Source organism: Vanacampus margaritifer, chromosome 2 (genome assembly GCF_051991255.1).
Source record: "Vanacampus margaritifer isolate UIUO_Vmar chromosome 2, RoL_Vmar_1.0, whole genome shotgun sequence".
NCBI classification, from domain to species: Eukaryota; Metazoa; Chordata; class Actinopteri; order Syngnathiformes; family Syngnathidae; genus Vanacampus; species Vanacampus margaritifer.
The window spans coordinates 42,499,493-42,526,801 of NC_135433.1; the positions used below are offsets into that span (position 1 = coordinate 42,499,493).

At 40.0% G+C, this 27,309-nt stretch overlaps 1 protein-coding gene across 1 annotated transcript; it reads right to left on the reverse strand.

Annotated features, from left to right (window-relative positions):
* Nucleotides 1-5,457: 5,457 nt before the first annotated feature.
* On the reverse strand, nt 5,458-25,422 carry LOC144045033 (carboxyl-terminal PDZ ligand of neuronal nitric oxide synthase protein-like). Its single transcript, XM_077559808.1, has 10 exons — nt 25,127-25,422; nt 24,784-24,855; nt 20,536-20,625; nt 20,401-20,459; nt 18,919-19,027; nt 17,191-17,320; nt 16,799-16,917; nt 16,363-16,524; nt 11,725-11,893; nt 5,458-7,929 (listed from the first exon to the last, which is right to left on the reverse strand). Exons 1-10 carry the CDS (start codon nt 25,229-25,231, stop codon nt 7,379-7,381), a joined length of 1,566 nt encoding a protein of 521 aa, XP_077415934.1. The 5' UTR covers nt 25,232-25,422; the 3' UTR covers nt 5,458-7,378.
* Nucleotides 25,423-27,309: the final 1,887 nt, after the last annotated feature.

The window sequence follows — 27,309 nt, forward strand, 5'->3', positions numbered from 1 at the left end:
CTGCCTCTTTCGCTCCCATAACCTTTGTTACTTCGCAAGGAGCTGCACGTGCACCGACCCAGAATGTGGAGAAAATCCATGCAAACACACATACAGTTAGTCTTGTTCTTTTAGGATATATTACTGTTGTTGTTTTTTTATTTTTTATAATCCTTCCGAAATAAGGTTTCATTTTAGATGCATAAACACACAATATCCTCTTTGTATGCTCATCTGATGTCTCGAACTTCGCTACTTGAAGCCAATATGCATAAGAGCGCGGACTTTGGTCCAATTATTAGTGGCTTAATACACTGAAGAGAAACAAAAATATGATAAAATATTCCAACGCAACGATTGTCTGATCTGGCCTCCTGTGTGTGTACTTCCTCTCATGTGTCTTCCTGCATGATGTAATTCAGTACACACAAATCGTCTCAATGCAAAGATGCAAGCCAACATCAACTTTAAAAATCAGGACGGCAACTTGTATTGAAATAAGGATCTACAAATGATGATTTAGACTTACTTGTGTATGTCTTTGCTGTTAGGAAGTCTTCAATCTCAGCGAATAGTCCTCATCTTCTACTCGCTGGACTCTTCTGGACTTTATGGGAGTGGAAAGAAGAGAGAGAGAGGGAGAGGAAACGGAGGCTGGTGGAAAGAAGTAGAGAAAATAACACACTTTGGGGTTTTGAGGGGGAGGCCAACCTCCCTGAATGCCACCTGATTCACAAATGGTGGAAATTATGGCCTGCAGAGGTAGAGAGCTGTGCCTGCCACGGTGCCACTCTTCACCAAGTGCATTTTATGGAAAAAACACCCTAAAAACAGATTGGTCAAATTAACCAAAAAAAAAAGGGTTACATTTGACCAATCTAGCTGGTAGTTATGTGTCCGGCAGATCCTTTGGTTAAAACAACCACCCTAAGTGTTTTCAAACAATATATATTAGTGATTGGTCATTCTGACAAAGATATTGGTTAATCTGTGTTAGAGGCAGACATTTTTTTCGGAAATCGAAAAACGGTTACTCAGTAAACAGGTGAGGCTCTCATGCATAAAATTACCATTATAGGATGGCACAAAACTGCTGAACAATTAAGAAACATTAAGTGTAAGAACTAATATTGTAAAAAAAAAAAAAATCCACAAAAATTAACTAACTCAATATTTTAATATGATTGAAGTACAGTTTCTTCTGCATATTCCAAATAATAATAAAAAAAAATTAAATTATAAGGCCAACTCGTGAATTGGGTAGCATAAGACCCAGTGGAAGCACAACTAACACATCTGCCATCTAGTGGTGAATGGTGACATTGCAATTTAAAACTACAGTTGAGCCATGCATATTCTCAGGTTGCATATTTGCAGATTATCCATCCATCCATCCACTATCCCTCACAAGGGTTGCAGGGGTTGCTGGAGCCTATCCCAGCTGGCTTCAGGCAGTAGGCAGGGTACACCCTGAGCTGGTTGCCAGCCAATCGCAGGGCACACAGAGACAAACAACCATACTCACAATCACACCTATGGACAATTTGGAGTGTCCAATCAACCTGCCATGCATGTCTTTGGAATGTGGGAGGAAACCGGAGCACCCGGAGAAAACCCACACAAGCACGGGGAGAACATGCAAATTCCACCCAGGAAGGCCGAAGCCCAGACCCGATCTCACGTCCTCTGCACTGGGAAGCGGACGTGCGAACCAGTCATCCACCGTGCCGCTCTATTTGCAGATTATTATTATTATTATTCATTTTAGTTTTTTTCCCTTCATATTTTGGATATTTACCGTTTATTTTCCGGGACCCACCACCCATTTCTCCCCGATAAAATATATTGAATGTTTTTTTTTTGATGGGGTTGGTAAAATAAAAATAAAATAAAAATAAAATAAAACTCAAAAATTCAACAACAAAAAAATATTCAAAGGACCGCTCAGTTGCCAGTTGCCCATTCCTGTGATAGAAAGCCAATACTGTATTTGTGTGCAAAGACATTTAAAATCCTTTTCATGTTTGAATTTGAAGAGAAAAACTCAATACACATGAAAATAGTTGATTTAGCCAACATATTTTAGTTAGTAAGCTTCATTTCGGATGTAAATGTGTTGGCACAATGAAAGAAACAACTCGAAAGGGCGACCTCTGTTGATATCGCTTTAGTCTCCAACCTACCCTTACACACATTTAATATTGGGCCTACACAATTTTTTGGCTGTCAGTAACATGCTGTTCCATGTTTGTAATATTTCCATTAGACCATCTAATATAGCATTACTCTAAAAAGTTTCTGTCATATCAGCAAAAAAGTCAGGGAATTAAGAAGCTATATCCTCTTTGGATCATAATGTGGAGCATTTTGTGCAAATCCAACTCTGTGCCAAATCGCCGTAAGTTTTTAAGCAATGTCGCTTAAAAAGAAAAATGTTCCTCTAATGCCGTAAGTGCAACCGTGAGTGGATGATTAGACTCATCGGGTGTTATCCTCTGAACTGAAACAGAGGAGCAAGCGCTCAAGTCTTGTGGCCAAAGAGAAACATCACAACTGGTGTGAGGAGGTGGGTTGTTATAACATGAAATGAAAGTAGTAGTCAGCTCCTGGGGGTCCGCCCACTATCATTATCAAGTGTCAACAGCTGCGCTACAGGGAGCTGCCTGCTGTGGTGGCTGAATGTGGGCAGGCGAATGGCTGATTTTTTTTTCACGGTTTCCATCCAATCTGCAGCCTTAGCTCAGTTCTACATCACATTTGTGCATTTTGAGTTGATGGCTGGCATCCTTATGAAGAGGCCGTTAGGAATAGAATTCAGGATTACCTCGCACACAAACTTCTTAAACGCTCTCGTACAAACTACTGAAAACACTCACGCTGCTAAAGCATATTTCAGTTTACATTTGCTATTATATGAACGGATTTGAGTTTGATGTGTCGAAAGGATTTGAGTCGCGTCAGTTTCGGGAAATGCGGTACTGGTCCGTCTACCATTAACTCATTCACTGCCATTGACGGCTATAGACGTCAAAAATGTATTTGAACTATTTCTATTAGTTTAACATTTTTTCCCACTTTTGTTAACAAGAGCATGAAAACATAGACATTTTTTTATTGTACATTTAGAACAGATATAAAATTTGTGATTAATTGTCAGTCAACTAGTGAAGTCATGCAATTAATTATTAATTTTTTAAGAATCTTTTCTTTAAAAAATAAAAGATTATTAAAAAATTAAAATATTTAAAAAAGAAGAAGAAGATTATTAAAAATTAGGGGCATCAGGCATTAATTATTTTTCTGTAATTAATGGCATGACTTCACTAGTTAACTCACAATTAATCATAAATTTGATATCTGTTCTAAATGTATTTTTTTTCGAGGTTTTCATACTCAACAACAACAAAAACTTAACAAAAGTGGAAAAAATGTTAAACTAAAAGGAAAAATAGTTCTAATGAATTTTTGACATCTATAGCCGTCAATGGCAGTGAATGAGTTAATGGAACGTGGGCTCCCTCTAGTGGTAGGCGAAAAAAATAACTGAAATACTTTTATTTATTAATTTTTAACTTTCGTTAATCCAGTACAGTATATTTGGTATGTAGAGTTCAGTTGTAGGCTTTTTTAACTTGTAAGCACAATGCATTTACATTTAGGGCTCTCTTTTTGTAGCCTGTGTGCTTGTCATAAAAACGTAATTTTTAGTGTCGGGTCAAATCTAGTCGACCGTTTTGGGATCATTGTTGTACCTCGCTGGGCGTTCCCGAGGACTACTCTGCCCTGCCCCTGGCACATCTGGCAATTTGGTGACAAAAAGTAGACTCGAAATTAGATTCGCAAAAAACAGGTTTATCTTGTGGCACAGGTGATGTTACGTGATTTTGGTGGGCTTGATTGAGGAGCAGGGAGCATTTTCAAATGCAAAACCTCATACACAAAAAAATAAAAAGAGCAGCAAACACAAATTCCTCAGGTTGACAACTCTCCAAATATTTTAAAAGCTAAAGCTAATCTGTACTAACATTGTAGCTCTACGTAGGTACGTACGTATTTGTCTTTGACATTACAGTTGCCTCTGTAATGTAGCTTAGCTTCCATGTCATGGGTAGAGAAACTTAGTGCAAACAGACAAATTACATATTATAGCCTATTTAATGTTTTTTTTTAATTAAATAAAAAAATATATATATATATAAAAAAAAAGTCAGATTGACTTTTTCCTTTATGCGTCACATTTTTGTCATTATCCTTGCAAAATGTAACACCTAACAACAAAAAACTGTGAAACGACAAAACACAAATGAGAAATGATGTTTAATTCCACAAGGCGATACATTACACGGTGCGTTTGTAAGTGCACTTTCATTCATTTTTCAGTACACTTGATGTAAACAGACCCTAGAACCTAAAGTGTGTGTGAGTGAGAGCTCAAGTAATGGAACATCAGGGAAAAATAGGAAGAAAAAAAAAGATAAGAGAGGACGCATAGAAGACGAGATGGGTACATTTGGGGAAGAACTGAACGACGTGTCCACAATTTAGTCATTGAAAGCCGGCTTGCAGTCATGCATGCCAAAACTGGAGTGACAGTTGGCCAAAGGAATTGGAAGGCACAGATTTGTTTTATAAGCCTCTCCAAAAGTGGTCCCGTGGGGCGCCACAGTAGCCCTACTGCAATATGCTGTTAATAAATAATGCTTAACATGTAATGGGGGCTATAAAGAAGACACAAAAGTGTGATGTTGCATACAGAAATACGAAACTCCTCCCACAAAATAAACAAGACAAAAATTTATGTGAATAAACTCTTGCCCAGTTACGACCAGGCAGGATGTCAGTCCCCGCTTCTCTAAAACATAAAAAGCAAAAAAAAGAAAGAAAAGAAGTCACATCCTTGCTGGATGTGTCACGTGTATTACCACAATATGGTTGGTATGGCAACAAGCGTGGAGCACGGTGATGTCGCCAAGGCAGGGAAGCCGACCTGTTCACAGTCATCAATATATACGCATACATTACTGAGGCAAACACAAAAAACGCTGGCACACAATTTGCACTTTGCAACGCATGCTGATGCTGGACTCGTTTTGCTTGTGGAGCTGCAGAGAGATAAATACGGGGATGCAGAAGCTTTAGGGTTCATAATTACAGTTAGTAACTATGACCACATTTTGAAATGATAAAAAAAAAAGAAAAAAAATGATGTGTGTTCGAGACCTCCATTCATCACTTTTTATCTGTTTCATCATATGCCTACTTTAGTCTCTTCAGAAAAAAAAGCAATTACTTGTACTATGACGACCATAAAAATATAAATGCATTTGTACAAATAAAGGCCTCCCTTAAAATAAACACCTTACCCAAAATAGACGCTCCAGGCAATATGAAGAATTACAGTATCAGTAAAGGAGTGTGGACACTCCTTCTCATTTACAGCTTGTGCAAGTGCCCCCCCCCCCCCCCCCTCTCAAAAGGATGCTATATTGTTAGAGTAAACTGTCTGGCAGCAGAAAGCAAGACAACCCTTTAATATATAAGCCAAATGTGTAGACAATCTTTAACAAACAAACATTTGCTTTTGCATTAGCATTTGCATTGATTTGGACAGTATAATTCTTGCTACTCATATTACATTTATGATTCAACATGCATGTGTTAGAAATGTGATTTTAAGCCTGCTTTGCCATAACATTTACAATTTCAGAAGCATGACATTTTTTCACTGCACCAAATGAGAAACATCGTGGCTCAACTTTTGTGCGGGTGCAAGGCTAGTCTATTGTGTTTGGGGTCACATCGAGCCTCGCTGGGCCTTCAGGTGTGGGTAGCAGATGTGATCGGACTGCCAGATCGTATCGGTGGCCCTCGCACCTGTTGATGACGTCAGTACAGCAGCGCTACTTTAAAAAAAAAAAATGCGCAAGTCACGTGTTCACTTTTTTTTTTTTTATGTCTTAATGATAATAGGAACACATTAGCAATCTAAACTGACAATATTTGTCCCATCTCAGTAAATTAATTTGAGTGTATAGCTTTTAAATAATTAATATTTGTTTTACTTTTTACATTTATGTGCTATTTTATCTCCATTTTTATATATTTATTTATTAAGGGCTGGATATCGATTCTAATTTGCTCAATCGATTTGATTTTGATTCACAAGGGTTCAGTTCAATTTTCCTGATTCGATTCAATCTGATCCGCTTCAATTCAATCAATAATGATTAATTATGGAACCATAATTTTATATCAATTCTCCTTAAAGATCAATGGCATGATTAAAAACTTCACAAAACGTAGGCAGTAACAGGTTAAATAATTCAATAATTGTAAATAAAGATTCCGAGTGGTCTTAAAGTGCAATAAGTCAGGTCTTTCATGAATGTAAGAAAATACTTTTAAATTCATATGAACAGTCATTTTTAAGAAAACACTTAAGATAACAAAAAATTGCCTTTAAAATTCCATTTTATTATGAATTAATGGGAAAACAGAGATTAAAATAATCGATTCATGGTTTTATGAATCAATATCAGCCTCAAAAAGGAAAATTGATTCGATATTGATAAAAAAATTTTAAACCCAGCCCCATATTTATTTGTATTTTAGCTAATTTATTATTTGTTCAATATAATTTATTTATTTATTATTTATTCAAGTATAATGCTCTCATATTCTTAGGTTTATTTACGTTTTTACGATTTCAGTCCATACATTTTGTTATTTAAATTACATCTTTAATATTTTCTTTCCAATGTTTCCACATCAACGGGATAACTTCCAGCCAATCCTGCAGCGTGACATCATTGGAAGGCAACCTGATACGATCTGGCAGCCCGAACACATCTGGAAACGACACCGGCGGACACAGCAGCCGCAAACCCCACCAAATCTGGCAATTGGTAACAGCTACTAGACTACACTCGGTCTAAAAACGGGCGCATCTTAATTTTCCTGCCAGGGTAAGTCTAGTTTGTGAATTTGGTAGGCGCACTTCACCTTCTTGGGCGTTCCGGCGCACCGAGCTCCCAAGCCCTCCAGCGCATCTCTAATTTGGTGACAAAAAAGATGATTTTAGACTCGGTAAAACTCGGCCGAACTTGTGGCACAGGTCTAATGCGATTTTGGTGGATTTGTCACAGGCAGACTTGGTGCACAATGGGGCAAACCGTTCACCGTTATACTCAATTCTACCTGTGCAAAATCTATGAATATACCAAAAGAAAGAAAACTTGCGCACAGTTTAACTGCACTTTGCGCTAGAACGAAAATAGGGCACCAGAACTTTACTTTCATCGCAACTGACCAACCTTTTTGAAAATATATATTTTTGTGATGCAGTTTATTCATGATCTTCACACCTGCGGGATGACGCATGAGTGCAATGTTGGTGCCTCTACACAGCCATCTCATCGCCTAAACAGTCTGGCAAAGTCTCAGTATTCAACACATGGAAAAGTCGAGCGGCGCCGTCCAGCCCAGCTCCCTCCCCGAGGCCCCAACTGTCCCGGTCGTCACTCTCATCCGTGTTGGATTCATACTCCGATCCGATTCCCGATTCCCTGAACCGGAGCAGCTCCAGAGCTCCCAGCACCTGCTCGCCCATCGGCGAAGCGTCATCCGGAGCACCGTCGCTGGGTGTCTCGTCCGTCTCGTCCGTCCCGTCCGTCCCTCGCTCTTGCTCCTGGCCGTCCGAACCTCGCGAGGAGAAGCGGAAGCACTCCAGACGTATGGCGTTGCCGCCGAGGTTCAGGGGGCTGGTTTGGGCACCCATGGTGCTTGAGGAGCAGGACCCCGCGGGGAAGGAGACCCAAGCGCTGTCAGCACTCTGGTGTTGGGATAGAGAGGCTAACGGGCCGGTTGAAGGAGACGGAGTGAGCGGTTCACTGGGCGTGCTGGGGGGTCGTGCACGGAAAGTGATCTCCAGGAGGCTGTCCTGGGAGCCCACTGAGGACGGACACACATTAAAGGACATTTCTGAGCAAAGAGCAAGGGGAAGTGCACTGTGACTGGACTAATAATTCATGACTATTTGACAACGACTCATTTCCACATGCATGAACAGGACAGACACTTATGTTGATAAAATACACAAAGGATATGATTGCGTAAGTAGACAGAAAATCCAAAGGTACCTTGACTTATGAACTTTACTCACTCTTGTCATTCAATTTACTTACGTATCAAATAATTTCTTTCCATTTAAATGAATGGAAATGATGATAATCTGCTCTAGCCTGCCCAAAACACATTTTTTGTTCCAACTTCCAAGTTCGTAAAAATGAAAAATTGCAATGTAATGTAAAACACAAATACATACACAACACAAATATAAACCATAATAAAAAACGGGAAGGGTAATTAAACTGAAAGCCACACACAAAATACACACCTACATAGCAGTCCCATAGCAGTTTTACTGGATTTTGAGTCTAGCTATATATAGATTAAGTAATGTATTATTGTAAGTAATGCAAGATACTTTAACTTTATGCAGTACAGTAACATTGCTTTTAAACAGTGGTTCTAAAAAAGTATATTACTTTAAAACAACTGTAATTAATAATATCGATTAATTTTGTCCCCTCCGTCAGCCGACACCTTATCGTGGGGGAGGGGTTTGGGTGTCCCAATGATCGTAAGAGCTATGTTGTCTGGGGCTTTATGCCCTTGGCAATGTCACCCATGGCAAACAGGTCCTAGGTGAGGGACCAGACCAAGCATGGCTTACATGATTCCTTATGATGAATACAACCATTGGCAAAACGTTTCCCTTGCCCGGACGCAGGTTACCGGGGCCCACTTCTGGAGCCAGGTCTGGAGGTGGGGTTCGCTGGCGAGAGCCTGATGGCCGGGCCTGCACCCATGGGGCCAGGCATAGCCCGAAGAGGCAACGTGGATCCCCCTTCCCATGGGCTCACCACCGGTGGGAGGGGCCAAAGGGATAGGGTGCAGAGTGGGCTGGGCGGCAGCCAAGTGTGGGGACCTTGGCGGACCAATCCCCGGCTACAGAAGCTGGCTCTTGGGACATGGAATGTCACCTCTCTGGCGGGGAAGGAGCCCGAGCTGGTGTGTAAGGCCGAGAAGTTCCGACTAGACATAGTTAGACTCACTTCCACACACAGTTTGGGCTCTGGTACCAGTCCTCTCAAGTGGGTATTACCTTCTTCCACTCTAGTGTTGCACATGGTGAGAGGCGCAGAGCAGGTTTGGGCAAACTTATTGCCCCCCCCGGCTCGGCGCCTGTGCGTTATGGTTCACACCAGTAGACAAGAGGGTAGCTTCCCTTCGCCTTCGGGTGGGGGGACGGGTCCTGACTGTTGTTTGTGCCTATGCACCAAAGTACCCACTTTTTTGGAGTTCTTAGAGAGTGTGATGGAGAGCGCCCCCCCTGGGGACTCCTCGTTTTGCTGGGGGACTTCAACGCTCATGTGGGCAATGACAGTGAGACCTGGAGTGGCGTGATTGGGAGAAACGCCCCCCCCCGTTAAAAACACGAGTGGTGTTCTGTTATTGGACTTCTGTGCTCGTCACGGATTGTCCATAACGAACACCATGTTCAAACATAGGGGTGTCCATATGTGCACTTGGCACCAGGAGGGTGTGTTCCAACTATAGAGGGCTCACCCTCCATTCTATTCAGGGGTGCTGGAGAGAAGGGTCCGTCGGGAAGTCGAATCTCGGATTCAGGAGGAGCAGTGTGGTTTTCGTCCCGGCCGTGGAACAGGGACCCAGCTCTATACCCTCAGCAGGGTCCTCAAGGGTACGTGGGAGTTGGCCCAATCAGTCTACATGTGCTTTGTGGATTTGGAGAAGGCGTTTGACCGGGTCCCTCGGGGAGTCCTGTGGGGGGTGCTTCGGGAGTACGGGGTACCGAGCCCCCTGATACGGGCTGTTCGGTTTCTGTACGACCGGTGTCAGAGTTTGGTCCGCATTTCCGGCAGTAAGTCGGATTCGTTTCCTGTGAGGGTTGGATTCCGCCAGGGCTGCCCTTTGTCACAGATTCTGTTCATAACTTTTATGGACAGAATTTCTAGGCGCAGCCGAGGCATTGAGGCTTGGTAGCCTCAGCATTGCATCTCTACTTTTTGCAGATGATGTGGTGCTGTTGACTTCTTCAAGCTGTGATCTCCAACTCTCACTGGAGCGGTTCGCAGACGAGTGTGAAGTGGTTGGGATGAAGATCAGCACCTCCGAATCCGAGACCATGGTCCTCAGTCGGAAAAGGGTGGCGTGCCCGCTCCGGGTCGGGGAGGAAATCCTGCCCCAAGTGGAGGAGTTTTAAGTATCTTGGGGTCTTGTTCACGAGTGAAGGCAGGATGGAGCGGCAGATCAGCAGGCGGATCGGAATCTGTATCGGTCCGTTGTGGTGAAGAAAGAGCTGTGCCGTAAGGCAAAGCTCTCGATTTACCGGCCGATCTACGTTCTTACCCTCGCTATGTCTCTCGGCTGGCCTTGGGATCCCGCCGGTGGAGCTGGTTGAAGTGGATGGGGAAGCTACTGCCCCCACGACCCGAGCTCGGACAAGCGCCAAAAGATGGATGGATGGATTAATTTTGTATTATTTTACATTTATCAGGGATGAGGCTGAGTACCAATGCCAGGTATCGGGCCGATCCCCAGCCTTATTTCAAGGTATCAATACAGAATTCGCAATTTGCCTCTTGTGGCCTTTTTACGATCAGGAACTAGAAATTAGAAGAACAGAAAATTGCCATTTATTTCTGCAATTTTAAGGAAAATTTTAAATAAATGAATAAATAATAAATACATAAAATTATCTGTCATTTCCCTCTTTTTAACATTTTATGTATCAAAAATACTAGTGGTATCAATACTTTGTATCAATATCGGTGACTATTTAAGAGTTGAGTACTTGTACAGGTGTCTGAAAAAAGTGGTACTAAGCATCCTTGATATTTACAATATTTTTAACTCATTCACTCCCAGCCATTTTCACTGAAGCAATCCTCTTTGCTCTAGTCTCGGCTATTTTACTGGATTCTAAATGATTTTGCAAGGCCCACAGAATAATGTATTCTATCACTATAAAAACATGGAACCTACCAAAAAGTTTTGCAGCAATTAGCACTATAATACAGCTAAGTTTCATCATTATTCACCAAAATGTTTCAAACAGTGGGTAAAATAGCTTTTTGCAACATGACCCTGGTTGATCTCTTATACTCTGCTGCAACCTGCCTATCATTGCTTCAAGCATTCTCTTCAGTGCATCAAAGCCTTTTGTATGCTCTAGCATAAAAACAACAACATAAAAAAAACTATAAATACGTATTTGGGAAAAAACATTTAAAATAGAACGTATTTATACATTTTGGGGAATAAATGCGCTGCATATCTACAAGTAACAATTCTCACTACAGTATATCCAAAACTTCCATGCCTGAAAACAAGTCCTTAGAATTGACTTAATTCAAACATGTACATTGGTTACACATTAAAATGTTTTAATCTAACATATTTGAGTGGGGAAATTTTTAATTAATTAATTTTAAAAAGTTAATTTACCACATTACCACACAATGTTGACATGTGCCTTTAAATGGCCGTTCTGGGCGTGGCCTAGTTAGTGACAACAGGAACTGACTCAAGCTCCTGCTGGTATGTCAGATTTTGGCCCATAACACAAAGCAAAAAAAAAAGAAAGAAAAGAAAAACAGCCATATTAAGTAAGTTGTGGCACTCATAAGTCAAGGTATAGCAGTAGTCTATTCCACTTACTGGATGTTAAATTTCCACCACCTTTGAGTTCCAATTCCTGGATCTGCTTGACAAGAAGCGATATATGCTGCAGCAAGTCAGTATTCTGCTGCAGCAGCCGCTGAACTCTCGTCTGGGCTTCGCTTCGAGCGCAAACCTCCACAGACAGCTGGCCCCGCAGCACATGCACCTGAGCAATATCAAACAGAAACAAAGTTCAAAATCAGATCCAATAAAAAAAAAGTTCTGTGTAGTTTTGACCTACATAACCCACATTCTACTAAATCATACACTGGTCAGTCCGCCCTACCACACATGGATCTAATTTTAGATGAGCAGGATAAATTGTAAATTGGTAATGATGGGGAAACTTGTTTCATTCATCTTTGTTGTCTGTCTTAGTGAAGTCACATCCACTCTGGGGAACAGAAATGTGTACTCATTGGCACACCCAGTTGACTCCTCTGCAATGCATGAGATAGGAACACGTTGGGGCACGACATTCAATTTTGTGGACATTTTATGCAAATTTTCAACATTTCTTCTTTTGTTTTTGGACATGTCATGGTTACTTTCTGAACATTTTCTTTCAAGCTTTTTTTAAAATAATTTTTTGGGCTTTTTGGGGGCAATTTTGTGGACATTTTATGCAAATTTTCAACATTTCTTCTTTTGTTTTTGAACATGTCATGGTTACTTTCTGAACATTTTCTTTCAAGCTTTTTCCTAAATCATTTTTCTGACTTTTTGGGGCAATTTTGTGTACATTTTATGTAAAATTTTCAGGATTTCTTCTTTTGATTTTGGACATTTTATAGCTACTTTTCACATTTTCTTTTCTGTCTTTTTTATTCAATTCTCTTGACATTTTGGTTATTTAATTGTATGTTTTTTTTCTTCTTTTCCTCTTCCTTTTTGGACATTTTATGGTCATTTTTTGGCCATTTTTAGGTTATTAAAAAAAAAAAGTTTTCATCTATCTTTTGTCTCTCATTTTCTGTTTAAAATTAGGGTTAACTCAAAAATGACTCTAACAATTTTTGAATATTTAATTATTCATTTAAAAAAATCTAAATTAATATTTCATTTAAAAATACATATGTAAAAAATAAATAAATAATAATTTCTACTAAAGTTTCCCCTCCCCACAGGGAGTCAAGGAGAGAGACTAAAAAAGCCAGAGCTCCAGAGCCCCAGGTTTCAGAACCCTGACATAGACAAACCACATACGTTATAATAGTTTGGGAATTTGTTAGTTTTTATTTTGGTTTGATTTATGTTGTTTCAATTCAGTTATTTTTTGTTAGTTTTTAGAGCAGGTTTGTTTGTTTTTATCAGTTTTTATTTTTTCCCAAAATATTTCGTTTTGGTTTATAGTTTTTATTAGTTTTAGTATTAGTTTATATATATATATATATATATATATATATATATATATGTATAGAGTATTTTTTGAGTGCAAAAAAAGTTAGTTTTAATTATTTTGTTCGTTAACTTAAGTAACTTTGATAAGTATAAGGTGTATGTATGCAGCACATCCGTATTCTCGAGCACGGCAAACTTGCTGTCTGCTGGAGTTGCCATGTATTTATTTATCTCAGGTTTTACGTCTTATGGGACCTTTGCAACTTTGAAGATAAATTTGCTAACATTGGCAGCTAGCTTACTCTCATGCATTGATTGGTGTCTGTCATACTCAATAGGGTACAGAAAGAGAGATAAAACTAGTCATCACTTTTGTTGAAATATTGTATACAAGATGAAAATGGTAATAATGCTTTTCTCAGTGTGACTGGTTGGTGTAGACACATTTTATGAAGTTGTATGTTTGATCGAGTTGAACGGTTCCCTGATCAACAAAGGCTGCGCTAGGCCGGCTGTTTCATTACTCTGGCTGTGGGGCTGAGTGGTTTGTGCTGCCTGACTTTGAAGCTCGTGAGAACCGCATGGTTCTATTCTTTGTCAGGACCACTTTGGTAGACATTTATGTTCATGTCATCATGTTGTCCTGAATAGTGATTTATAATACATAGCATGGTTATAATAGTTTTCATCATAATTTTCATCATAATTTTCATTATTTCTATATATGTTTTTTGTTGTTGTTGTTTTTGTTTGTTTTTTAAATTTGTGTTAGTTTTAATTAGTTTTCAGAGCAAGTTTGTTAGATTTGATTAGTTTTTACCTTTATTCAAAAAGGGTTCATTTTTATTAGTTTTAGTATTAGTTTTCCAGTTTTTGGTGCATTTCTTGTGTGTAAGATTTAAAAAAAACATCACGGTAAGTATTTTGTAGTAAAAACTCAATTGTGTGCATTTTTTAAATAAAAATTTCTGCTTGAAAATTTACATACCCTTTGGGGTATGTAAACTTTTGAGCACAAGTGTAAATGTACAAAAGCTAAATGTCACTTAATTACACAAAAAATCATTACCAAAATTCACATGGACATCTATACTCATGTCAACTTCAATCTCTGAAAATATCATATATATGTATATGTGTGTGTATATAAACTGAGCTAGCTCAATTTAAATAACACGGTTAAAACAACCGGTCCCACATAACTATTTCAGTTAAATTGGATTAATGCTGTCATGTTGAATTTACTCAACATTATTATGTTGAATTTACCAAAATCAATTGTGGTTTACATTTACCTGATATTGTTAAATAAAAATCATCAATCCTCATTATGTTGAATTTACTTAACACCATTATGTAGAATTTATTTTACTATTTTTTCTTGATTTACTAAAATGGTAGCGCTTTTCCAACTATTAAAGGGAAATCGAGGGATATTGTACTAAGTTTGCAGCAAATGGCCATATGTATAATGAACTAGAAATTTACCTGCAAAACCAGCTTTGTTTTTGCATGTTAATTGGCAATTGCATGTACATATGGCAATTTGCTGCAGATGGACAGTCAAAACGTAGACAAACACATCAAGCATTTTAGGCCAGTTTTTGGCACATTTTGCTCTCAAAACTAATTTGTGATTGCAGTAGAACGGCATAGATCAATGGTAGCGTGGTCGTCTTCCAAACCAGTGGTTGTGGGGTTTGATACCTGATGCTTGAGTGACCATGAGGAAGTGTCCTTATGCCAGATACTGAGCATCCATAGTTGCTCCTGATGCTCCACCATCAGTAAGTGTGAAGCAAAACTTAGTACAGTATCCCTAGATTTTGCTTTAATTGTTGGAAAAGTGCTACCATTTCACTAAATCAAGAAAAAATAGTGTTAAATTAATTCTACATTATGGTGTTAAGTAAGTTCAACATAATGAGGATTGATCATTTTTATTTTCCAATGTCAGGTAAATTCAACACAATTACTTTTAGTAAATACAACATAATAATGTTGAGTAAATTCAACATGACAGCATTGTGTAAACACAGCTATATAATGTAGTAGGAATGCTCCGATCGATCATCCGCCGGTCATGATCGGACGATATTCATGAAAAAGTACGTGATCGGAATATTTGATCAAAGCTTTTCATTCCCGATCAAAAATCCGCTCATCCGCAGGTCATGCTTTGCAGCCTGTACGGCCTGAGAGACCAGACTCAGGGCAAATGTGTGAAGTCTTCTTCCGTCCCCCCTCGCTTCACATAGCAGGCGGCCCGCAGCCCCGTACGCATTCACACTTACTGCGGAGCGGTTTTTGTACGGCATGCGTACAATTTACACCGAGTGCGTTGCAAGAGCTGTACGTGTCGGGAAATCTGCACCCGTGAAAACACAATATTCCCCGGGGTCCACGCTGGACAGTTGAATTCACACGATAACAACCGTGTATATAAAGGTATGCTTTTTGGACATTATTTCTATTTCAGTTTTGTGATTAAATAGTGTTATTTTGTCATTTTTAATTTATTTTGTAGCTTGTTTTTTTGTCATTTAAATGTCCGACTCATGTCATATTATGTAGTTAGCTAGCTCCCAAACAGTTTTATTTTGAAATACACCGTAGCTACCTTGGTGCCGACGCCCGAGTTCCTGTCCGGCTCGTTGGCTGGTTGCAACACAGATACAATGTGACTGAAAGAGTTACAGAAATTCATGGAGGTGGACATCTTTTAAAAATGTCTTGGTTGATTCATGGGTCAAACACCTGTTGTAAATGTAGATGTTCGGTTTCTTGCTAACAGCAAGTTGTGCAAAATGTGCTGCAACAGCAAACAGTTTGACGTTTGTATTCAAAATTTAGTTTTAATAGCTTTTAGGCGAACTAATGAATAAATGTATGAATAAAAAAATGAATGAATTAAAAAAAATAAAAAAAAAGAGAGCAATGATGATGACATGTCAAATCGGTAAAATTACCGAATTAACAATAGCGAACTCTCCAGAAAAAACAAAAAACAAAAAAAACAGGTCACTTATTTTAGGTTCATTTGGAAATCCAAATGTCTATAAAATTTACTGCTCTAAAAAAACGAAAGGAACAAAGTGTTTATGCTATGTATATGTATATATGATTAAAAAATTCAAAACAATGAATTAATTATTACTTTGTTCCTTTCATTTTTTTGAGTAGTATATGTATGAGAATTGCAATTGAGATCTATCCATTCATGTAACGAAACATTTTCTTTCAATTGTATGCTTGGATGTTTTAAACACGACGTTCCAAATATATGTTGAGTACCTGAGCCGATGCCGCCAGTGCCTGTTGCTCCTGCTGCTGTAACTGTTTCTGCAGTAGTTGCACCTGGTGCTCAGAAGCGCTGGGGGCCTCCGCGGCTGACTGACCCGCGAAAGAAGCTTTTCTGGCCGGGGAGCTCAGCAGAAGAGAGCTACCATCGGAGCCCTGCAGCGGAGAGGACATGACCAAACTGCGGTTACAAACTTCTGTGATGGAGATCCATCCATCCAAGGCCTATTTTTTTTAGGTGCAGCTGCGTCTCATCAGATTCTCCCGGCGTAGCAAATAAAAAGTCTGCTGCGTGTAAATTGTCTGAAAGCCTCCATAAATGTCACTTGGAAGGGGGGTGGTGTCATCTGTGTGCTCAAGTCCTCCTATTGTTTGAATGGAATAACAACTAGGGGCACTAAAATGATCAAGTATAATTTACGGTTTCTACCTTCCCATTATTACCAAGGACCTTTTTGTTCCTCTCCAGGTCTGATGAAGTGTTGCACTCGATACTCTCCTCTGTTGTGGCTTCAAGGTCGGTCTCTGACAATGCCAACCTCTTGTCGGCTGCGGGCAAAATAGACGCATATAAGGGACATTTCATGCCGTGTTTTTACCCTGAGCTTGACAGCGTGCAATTCATCTATAGAGACTAATGTAGTGTGTAGAACCCCCAAACGATTTCATCAATGACTCAAACGACTTAGCAACACTAAAGTGCAGCCGCAGCATTGCAAGCTAATGAAAATGATTTTTTGGAGAAAGTGCCATATTTTCCTCGATGTGCTTTTTGTCAGCAGGTGCTTGCGAGCAAGAAGAACACTTTGTGATGTTTGTCACCTGGCATCGCATCCGACTCCTTCTCCTTCCCCTCCTCATCGTCCTGGTCATCTGTTTTCTTCTGCGAGGTCAGCTGGTGACACACATCAAACGCCTGGCCTACCGTCCGCACAATCCGCATGGCCTGAGACTGGCAAGGGAGACGAAAAAAATAAAATAAAAGAGAGCAATGATGATGACATGTCAAATTGGTAAAATTACCGAATGAACAATACTGAGCTCTCCGGAAAAAAAAAAGAAGAAAAAAAAAAGAAGAAAAAAAAAGGAAAAAAAAGGGAAGGGAGACGAGAGTGTGTGTCTTTTGTGTGCGTGAGGCAAGATGATGGCAGCCAGCGGGGAGAAACCGAGGCGAAATAGGAGGAAGGGTTGCAGCGGGGGCGCTGGAGGTTGGGGGGTAGTATATGGGACAGTGAGGTAGTAAAGGAATACATGGGTGGTGGTGGTGGGAGTGAACGGGAGAAGCTTCAACTGCTCTGTATTGATTCTGATGATGAATTGGTCGGCTCAGAATTAAGCAATTACATTATAAGGTCAATATTTTATGACAGGAAGAAAAGTGCTTGCTGTGTACTTAACAGACGTTTTCACCAGGAGTGTCAAAATTAGCGAGTTAATTTCATGTTACTTTAACGCCACTATTTTTTTTTAACACACAATTAATGACCGCACCTTACTTAGAAAGCCTGTACTGGGGGAATTCCAATTGCAACGCAGCAAACATGTCCGCGTCAAAATTTAGCAGTAAAATATGTAATAATAATGCATATGTTGGTGGAAGTTGTATTTTACGATTTAAAAAAATGTGCAGAATTTCTCAAGTTACTTCATGTTAAAGATTAGAAAAAAATGCACTGAGCTGTCACCGTCTTACAAATGCAATTATGCCATCTAGTGGCAGAGAAATGACCTCAATACAAATCAATATCACACTCGTTTTTTTACAGTACATCTTTTTAATTTTAACTCAATTTTTATGAATTATTATGAATTATTATTACTATATCTATGACTAAAAGAGGCCGCCATATTTGTATTAGTTTAACATTTCCCCCACTTTTATGTTAAGAGTATGAAAAAGAAAAAAAATATTGTTCATTTTATTATACAATTAGACTAGAAATAAAATGTGCGATTAACCGTGAGTTAACTATTAAAGTCATGCGATTAATTACGATTAAAAATTGTAATGGCCTGGCACCTCTAGTTTTTATATTTGAGACTTTAAATTTGATATGAAAAGCAAAAACGACAATTAACTAACAAAAATAGCTTATGTAATTGGTTATGTCTTGCCCCATCAAACCTTTTACAACACCGCAACAGACCGAAGCCAAAAAAGCTCCGTAGATGCACTGGGCTGTTGAAAACAAATCAAATTTGCTGGTATCAGCTGCTCCATCTCCTCCTACTCAGTTACACGCGTGCTTTGCAGCAGCCAGATGCAAACTCGGACCGTCCAGACAATGAGGTGATGTTTCACAGGCCTCATTTCTCTTCCAACTAGGATGATTAATAATAAGTCTCGTCTCCATGGTAAAGGATCACAGAGGAATTATCGTTGTTTTGGAGGAAGATTTCCTCTCCTCAATATGCAGATATTATGACGAGATAAAAATGCACATTCACTACATCGGCACTGGCTTGCTGGACTAGCTCCAGTTTTGTTTGAAGTCCATGTGAAACTATCGTCAGACATGACATAACGGTTTAGTGGGGAATTTCGCTTACCTTCCTCTTAGACTTGAAGACATTGCAGCGGAAGCTGTTGCTTTCCCCATCTCTTGCTATGTAACTGAAGATCTTCAGGTCTTGAGCATCATGTGAGACATAAAAAATCCTGGTGGCAGAACAAACTGCGTCAAGCTTTCCTTCTTCTTCTTAATGAAATTGCCTCTGTTTTTTATTTAGATTGGTAACCACTAGGGGTGTGAATTGCCTAGTACCTGGCGATACGATTCGTATCACGATTCATAGGTCACGATTTGATGCCGATTAATCCCGCTACGAAATTATAAATTCATTATTGCGATTTTTTTTTAAACTCAAATTTAGAAAATACAAATCAGTAAACTTGTACATGTACACTGTAAGATTTGTATGAAAGAGTATTTATTTATCTGAAAATTCAGGCTTATAACTGAGCCACTTTATTTAACAAACAGGTTGCAGTCTGTTTCATGTTTGAACAGCACTGAAATAAAATATTAAGGCTTAATGTTCCATTAATAGAACATTCTTCCATGCTTAATGTGTGAATCCTAACCCTTAATAAGACGTTTTGTTGACTATTTCCATAAAAATATGATGTTTAAAAATTGATTCGGCCGCATATTGAATCGATTCGAGAATTGTGAGCTGTAATATCACGATGTATTGCCGAATCAATTTTTTCGAACACTCCTAGTAACCACTAAGATTTTTATTTAACAGAGGATTGATACTTTTTTCAGGTCAATACGAGTATTCAACTCTTGAGCAGCCACTGATACCAATACCAGGTGCCGATACCACTAGTACTTTCGATACATAAAAGTATCCCCCAAAAAAGTGACAGATCATTTTAAAGAAAGACCTATATAGCATTTTTCCTTCAAATGGCATGAAATTTGTCGGGATTGTTTTTTGTGCATGGCAGGTCTTTGTTTTTCTCCTGGCAGGTCAAGGAGGGTGTGGCTGGCATCTGATGGGACACACCTGGGTTCAATTAGTTCATTCTCAATAAAGAAGCCTGGTCTGCACCCAGGATGGAGCCACAAAATTCCATCTTATCCGTTAGTACTACACACTATATCTTCCAGTGTTAATAGTTTTGCATTATGCCTGATGTACCCACAAAGTTAGTTTTTGTAACCTGTTTTTTCCCTGGACCTTTGTTATTTGCTACAGTTGTCTTGTGAAGCTTCTCCAGCCAGCCCGACCCTCTCCCTGCCTCCCGAGTCTTTTTTTGTTTTTTTCTCGCCAGACCTCAGCAAATAAACTGTTACTCATTTTTTACCACTTGTCGCCATCTTTGCATTTCGGGGTCCAACCCAGACAATCCGTAACAGAAATGAATGGCAGTTTTCTATTCTTGTAATTTCTCATTTCTAGTTCATGATGGAAATGAGCCGATACTGATATGTGCGACTATCTATTCTGAATTTAAGAAGCTAAAGTCAAAATGAAATAAAAACAAAGTCAAATGAAAAATCTAAAATAGTTGTAACCCACCTGAATATAGGATCCTGCGTCACCAAGATTGTACTCTCATCCCATGACCACCCTTTTCGCTGCCAGGACAAATAATCAAATAAAAGTGAGTTAGCATTTGATGCAGTCATAAAATGATACTTTACGAGTTCTGACCTTCTTTTTTCTTAATATCACTTTGACAAAATCTGTGGAAACAACAATGTTGACCTTCTTTTTCTTGATGTTCTTCAGTTTGAATTCATACTGTGAAAAACAAAACAATCGTGTTAGCATTTCGAGGTCAGGGAATCAAATTAAAAGAGGTTGAAAAACACGCTGGCGGAGAGAGTGATGGATACCGCACACTCCCACTGAGACAAGCTCTCTTTACACAGTAACAGATGATATATCGGAAAAGAGAGGCGGGATCGTTCCGGATAGCGCGACAGTTTTGATTATCGTCCTCTCCGAGGAAATACAAGCTTGAGTAAACACGCCGGCACTTTCAGTTTCTCCTTCTGGAGGCTCTTTAAGATTTCAAATTGAGACTTCGCAGCGGGGTGGTGGAGATGTTTGGCACACTTTCATCCCTCTTCATGATTAATGATGGAGTTTCCTCCATAGACATCTTGTCCCAGAGAGCTTGGAGCAGCCGTGAAGTATTTGAAATCATGTTTGATCACGAGGCGTACTCAAAGTCATTTGAGGATATTCCCCTTGTCATATTTTGTTTGTCCTCATGTTGACAACCCTCTTACTCGTCTTTCCATTCGTCCTTACACTTTAGACTGAAATCCATCCGTCAGGATTTCAAACAAAGTCACTCTTATTTATAGCCAAGTAGCCGTGACGTTCCTAGCAATGAATCAGCAAGCGATTTATCTACTAGCCAGTGATGTGCGTGCGTAACGTCCACAAGATTCAATAATACATCTCATCATACGCTCTTACTCACCACTCATCAATCTCATCAAGGGGAGGGAATTATTCTGACATTCCGAATCGTGGACGCTCAGGTGAAGGATACGCGGCCTCAGTAGTGTGTGTGTGTGTGCGTGCACGTGTAGAGAAAGTTGCTATTTCCTTGGAGTATATATGGATAAATGGCATCCATCTAAACACACAAAGCTGTCAGAGGCAAATGAGGCCTAACATTGGATGAAACGATTGCACAATTACATGCACATTCGCCTGACACTAAATAAGAAAACAATTTCTCTACAGGTCTGTCACTCTTCAATCTTCACAATGACACAATAAACGCTTTGTAGTCATTCAAATATTTTGTTTTCTCTATCCAGTGTCCTGTTGAAGGACTTCTGTAAGATGTGGATTATAAGGTGTAAGTATGAATACAGATTGTGCAAACTATGGAGACGTGCATTTATGCAATACTACAACAAATACTGATAGGACTACAATTAATGCGATTGCTTATTTGGTCATTTCAACCATTGATTGTGAGTCACCGTATTGCAATACAGCAAAAATGAGGGTGAGAGTTTTGTTTCTTGTTTCACAGTGGATATGAGTGAACTGGGAGTTCCTCTCCATGAGCACAATAGGAATGGCTTAAGTGTGGTCAAAAATAATAGAGATCAGATTTGTGGCATTAAAGTAGCACTTAGGAACTTTCCAACCTTAATAAAATATTTTCATAACTCTTCTAATGAAATATCGACTTAAAACTAGTTGAATGGTACCTTTGCAATAGCCTGAGGGGGTCAGTATCATTTTTACTGGCACTAAAAAAACTACAAATGTGCTGACTGCTTTATGGCATACGTCACTTCCCCCTTTCCCCATTCGTTACAAAGATGGAAGTAAATTTAAATGTCAATGCACGATTACTGTACAGTCAAGGATCAAAATTGGCCTGGCTTTCACTCGCTGGCATTAGCCCAAAAATGACGCAATGCGCTTGACTTCATGGGAAATGAGGTCTTCTTCCTTCAGGCATAGCATTACTGCTTTTGTCCATATGGCGCCGCCATAATCAACGTAAACTGAAAGTTCCTTAGTTTTGTTTTAATACACAACCCACTCTTGTGCAGCGTTAATATTACCCAGGTAAATTGACCCTGCAAAAAAAAAAAAAGCATTATGCACTTTGGGCTCTATTTTCTTAGCGCACTCGCCGTAAAAACGGGTGCATTGTCATTTTCGTGCCAGATGAAGTTAAGCGTACTGCGTCTGGGAACGTGTTGCGCCTCACTGAATGTTCCGGTGGACGGAGCGTCCGTGCAAATCTGGCAATTTGGTGACAAAAAGTAAAACAAGATTTTAGACTAGCAAAAAGCAGATCTAAGTGGTGGTGCAGGTTTTCCAACGCGATTTTAGTGGATTTTATGGAGGCGAAGGTGAATGTTATCGTATTTCATGCATAAATACATCCCTCGGAATCATTGTAGAAATTAGAGTTGCACTGATTAATTGGCCGGGATCGGTATAATTTCCTTAATTTTGGGGCATCGGTGGGCCGATCCCTGAAAATAAAACCGATCTTGTCCACCAACCTCATCTCCCTCCACAGAGGTCTGAAAAGGTCAGCCACTGTCCTCATCTGCTGTGAGATGACTAATAAATAGGCTTTTCATTTTTATTTGAGAGAACTGCTCCATGTGTAGTTACAACAACACACATGTGATGTTTCACGGGTATTGTCCAATGTTTTACAATAAAACAAAATTGGAAGTGTATGGTGTTGGTTATAAATATAAAATCGGGATCAGCAGGTCAGACTTTTTACAGATCGGGGATCGGTGATCAGCCAAAATACTGTGAGTGGGTGAACCCCGAGTAGAAATCTATTATTATCATGATCTAAAAATATTTATATATTTTTTTATCTATTTTAATCACACACCTCTGACTGGCACAACTGTGGGGGCGGAGAGGACAAGATTCATACACGATGCATGACCCAGGGGTGCAAGATGGTCTCCAATTGTCTACATGATATGTGCGGCCGACTACATCATCCGCAAGGGGAGATCTTGCAGTTTATCTGTCACTATGTGCGCTTTGATCACCCTGATTTGAAAGAGAATTAGGGGAGCTGCTTCGATTGGCCCGGATTCCATTGTGTGCCTTCCCACAACGTCGCAAAACTCCCTAATCTATCTGTGCTAGTCTAGAAAAATACAAAAAGACAGAAAATGCCACTTTTGTGCATAGTTAGACTGCACTTTGTGCTACCTTTATGTTAGCTTGTGTAAATGCTGTTCAAGGGGGTCCCAAAAGTCACAACCCACTTCATTTTTTCCTTGAGAGAGCTCAGTATTGTTCATTCGGTAATTTTACCGATTTGACATGTCATCATCATTGCTCTCTCTCTTTATTTTTTTTAAATCATCCATTATGTATCATCATGTGATGCTGTCAGCATTTGACAGATTAGGCTTGCAGGTTGCTTTAAGGCCGTCACACTGCTCCAACAATTTACGCTAATCGTGGCAAGTTTCTTTTAACAGGATCTGTTTGTGACAAACAATGCAGCAAGTGGACCTACTAATACCTACACTGACAAAATTGCCAAACCACTAGAACAGGTGTGCAATGCCAGGTAGCGCCAACAAAAGCTCAATTCAGACTGATAAACAGAAAACAGGAAACTTGCCGTGGATAGCATCGATTGCCCCTGTTGTAGGTGGAGCAGTGTGACAGCCATAAAGTTTCTCAAACTGCAGTCGAGGACAGAAAAGAAATGATCACCAGGGAATGAGAGGCTTACAAAAACTGCAAACGCCTAAGCTGTCAAATGCTGACGGCCTCACGTCTGTCTGCATCATGTATCGCGATTTTTGGGACACCCTGTATATTTATGTTCTTCCTGTTTGTGCCTGGGGACTCAGGGCGGACCCTGTGACAAATCTCTAAATCAAAGGATTTTTTTTTAAAAGGAGATCAAATTTCCTCAACATATGCCAATAAGGCATCACTATCCCAGATGAGGATTAAGTCCTCATGGCGTGTCATTTAGGACACCACCAGCCTCTGTGTGACTCAATAAGTAGGATGTTAGATTAGATCCCGGCGCTGACCAACAGATAGTAAATCCTCTCCTCCAGCGCGTCTCCCTAACACTGCAGTGAGAAGTAATTGCTCTGCAGTCGCTGGCCTCGTCTGAGCCTCGGGAGATGTTGATTTTTCAAATGGTGTGGCACATAAACCTCCGGCATAAAGTCAGAATATGGATCTCATTAAATAACTAAAGTGCAGGAGTATAATAACTGAGGTCCACATGAAGTGTAAGGATTGCCTGATGAGGGGAAAAGGGTCCTTCCATCACGGTGCAGAAGGTGTGACATTAAACACAACCGTCAGGAAGCACACACTTCATCGATTGCTTGGTAATGTGCTTCCTTAGCTGTTGCAGCAGTTGAACGAATCGCGGGTATGAAATATTTGCTTGTTTCTTACTCGGATTCTTCTCATCGCAGCAACTATTTCCATGCGGCTGCCAGGACGACCCACTTCCAAGCTGCCAATGTACTGTAAAAATCCAAAGGAAATCCATGTTAGAGAAAGGAACTACCACTTGTTACTTACTGTCATATTGCATCAACTCAAACTCCTATTGACACTTCCAACATAATAGTTGGAGAAAAAATGATGGGAAATGTTTGTGGCGGGAAAAAAAGTGATGCAAATGTAGTTAAAATAGGCACACATTTGTGGCAATAAACAAAAAGACAGGAGAAAATGAAGCAGACTCTACTTGTGACAAAAGGGTCCAAAAAATGATCATGTAGGGGGTCTTTACCTTTGCCTCGAAGCAGACTCCATGCTGGAACACCTCCTCGTTATGCATAGGGATCCTCAAATCGAGGGAGTCATCCACCAAATTGTACTTGGTCACCCCTGGCATCGCTCATTTATCGAATGGTTGCGGACTCGACACTTGTTTCGCCTCAGACACCCTAAAGACAAGCACGGATGCGCATCTTTCTGCGCACTGTTACTCCCTGGAGGTCATCCGGGTCGAGCCGTACCGCTCCAGACCGATCGATGAGCTGGAGAGTTGGGCTTGTTGAGCTGATCGGTGATCGATGTGCGCAGTATAGCCGTGCGCCCCCCCACCCCCCACCCCAGTGTCCTTCGCTGTGAGGCACGACGGAGGATTTGTCGGTCTGCAGATGACTCAACACATGACTCTTGTTTGCTCCAAGGTCTGCATCAAGCGTCTGTTTGTTTCAAATGCTCAACGTTGACAGGCGGCGAGTGCTTATCATCCTTTAAAGTGGGTGGAAGAGAAGAGCAAAGAGTCTTTTTCCAGCAGGAGTGGATGTTGTTTGTTTGTGTGACATCTAGTGGTACCACCGGGAACATACTGTTTCGAGAAAATCCACAGGCGACAACTTTAGGACACTAACAAAAATGTACAGTAACTGTATTGAACCTCAATTATAAATATATATATATATATTTAAAAGAGAACATTCATGTAAAATAATGAATAGAGACACAATGAGTATGCATTTGAAAACTTATTTTTGAATATTGTTAAAACATGCTAAAAATTATTAAACAATTCCCTTAAAAGGGAAGCTACCCCCACCGCCCACCCCCTAAAAATTGTCTTAACAATAATACGTTTCTATGCGCCACCACACGGCATTCTGATTAATATTGTATTTGTGGAAAAAGTAGCAAAATGCACCTGTTTCTAACCAGGGGCGGCCATTTTACCACTTGCTGTCGAGTAAAAATGACATCACAATGCTTAATGTTGCATTCGAGGAAGGTGGGAAATCATTATTATCCCACTCGGTTGTCACAGTTCGGACCTCATTCCCTCCAATGAGGCAAATGTAAACAACAAAGATGGCTGATTCACATAAATTGTTTGGTGTTCTGGAACACTGTCAGTCCAAATCACATTGTGTTCCGTGAAGTTACTTACTTCCCACTGAGCAAGCCGACGTCGAAACGTCTTTTCTACGTAATGGGCAACGTAGAAAAGACGTCACATTTAGATGCAGATTGCAATATCAGATTACGTAATTTCGTCAACGTCATTTCAATGTAGATTAGTGACGTATATAAAACGTCTGTGCAAAGTTGAATCCAGGTTCAAAACAGGTTGCATGAACGTCGTTTGTGCTTTCATGCATGAAAATGCTCAATAAAGAAAAAAATATATAGCATATTAATCCAGTTTGTTACAATAGGTTTATTGTTTTAAAGCCATGTGTGTGCTTTGCAACGTGTCCATCAGATGGTTTGGTGCGGATGAATGGCACCGTGCCCTCCACTTCTTTGCTTTCCTCCTCCCACATTGCTTTAGCATACATCTGAAAAGGAGAACATATCAAGAGGTGAATAATTACTTGACCAAAGTATCTGGAAACATGTAAACAGTGGCAACAAGCGGTGGCGTCGGTGCGTGGCTAGCTATAGCTCCTAGCACCTAGCATAACGCCCAGCCGAAACGTGTACCATTTTCAGCAGCATATCTTAAAAAACAAAACAACAACAGAGCTCAGCAGGTCGTGATGGCAAAATCGAAACTGTGTTTTAGTACGTACCGTAACCCAGGCGGAACTTGAATTCGAATTGCATTCCTAAATCTGTCTCTGAATCAGGATGACACGTGACAGTTGCCTTTTGCGTTCCATTACGCCTCCAAACATCACATTGTTTCAGCAAGTGCCTTTTCACTTTGCACTATATTAAAATGTCATAAATCAGAAATAAATCCAACCTAAGTATACTTCGTATGTAAAATTGCCCTGCTGTTCATCGCCCTACATGATAAAACATCCTCTTGAACGCGGCGGTTGGTTTAGTGGTAACACACCCGCACAATGGTCTGAGAAAAAAGTCCGTTATCCAGGTAACCCTGGTTCAATTCGCGGTGCGTATGTCATGTTTTTGCAGGTCATTCTTTTTCCTCTCTAATACTTTCTGTCAAAACTTGCCCTGTCGCAAAAAAAAAAAAAGCCT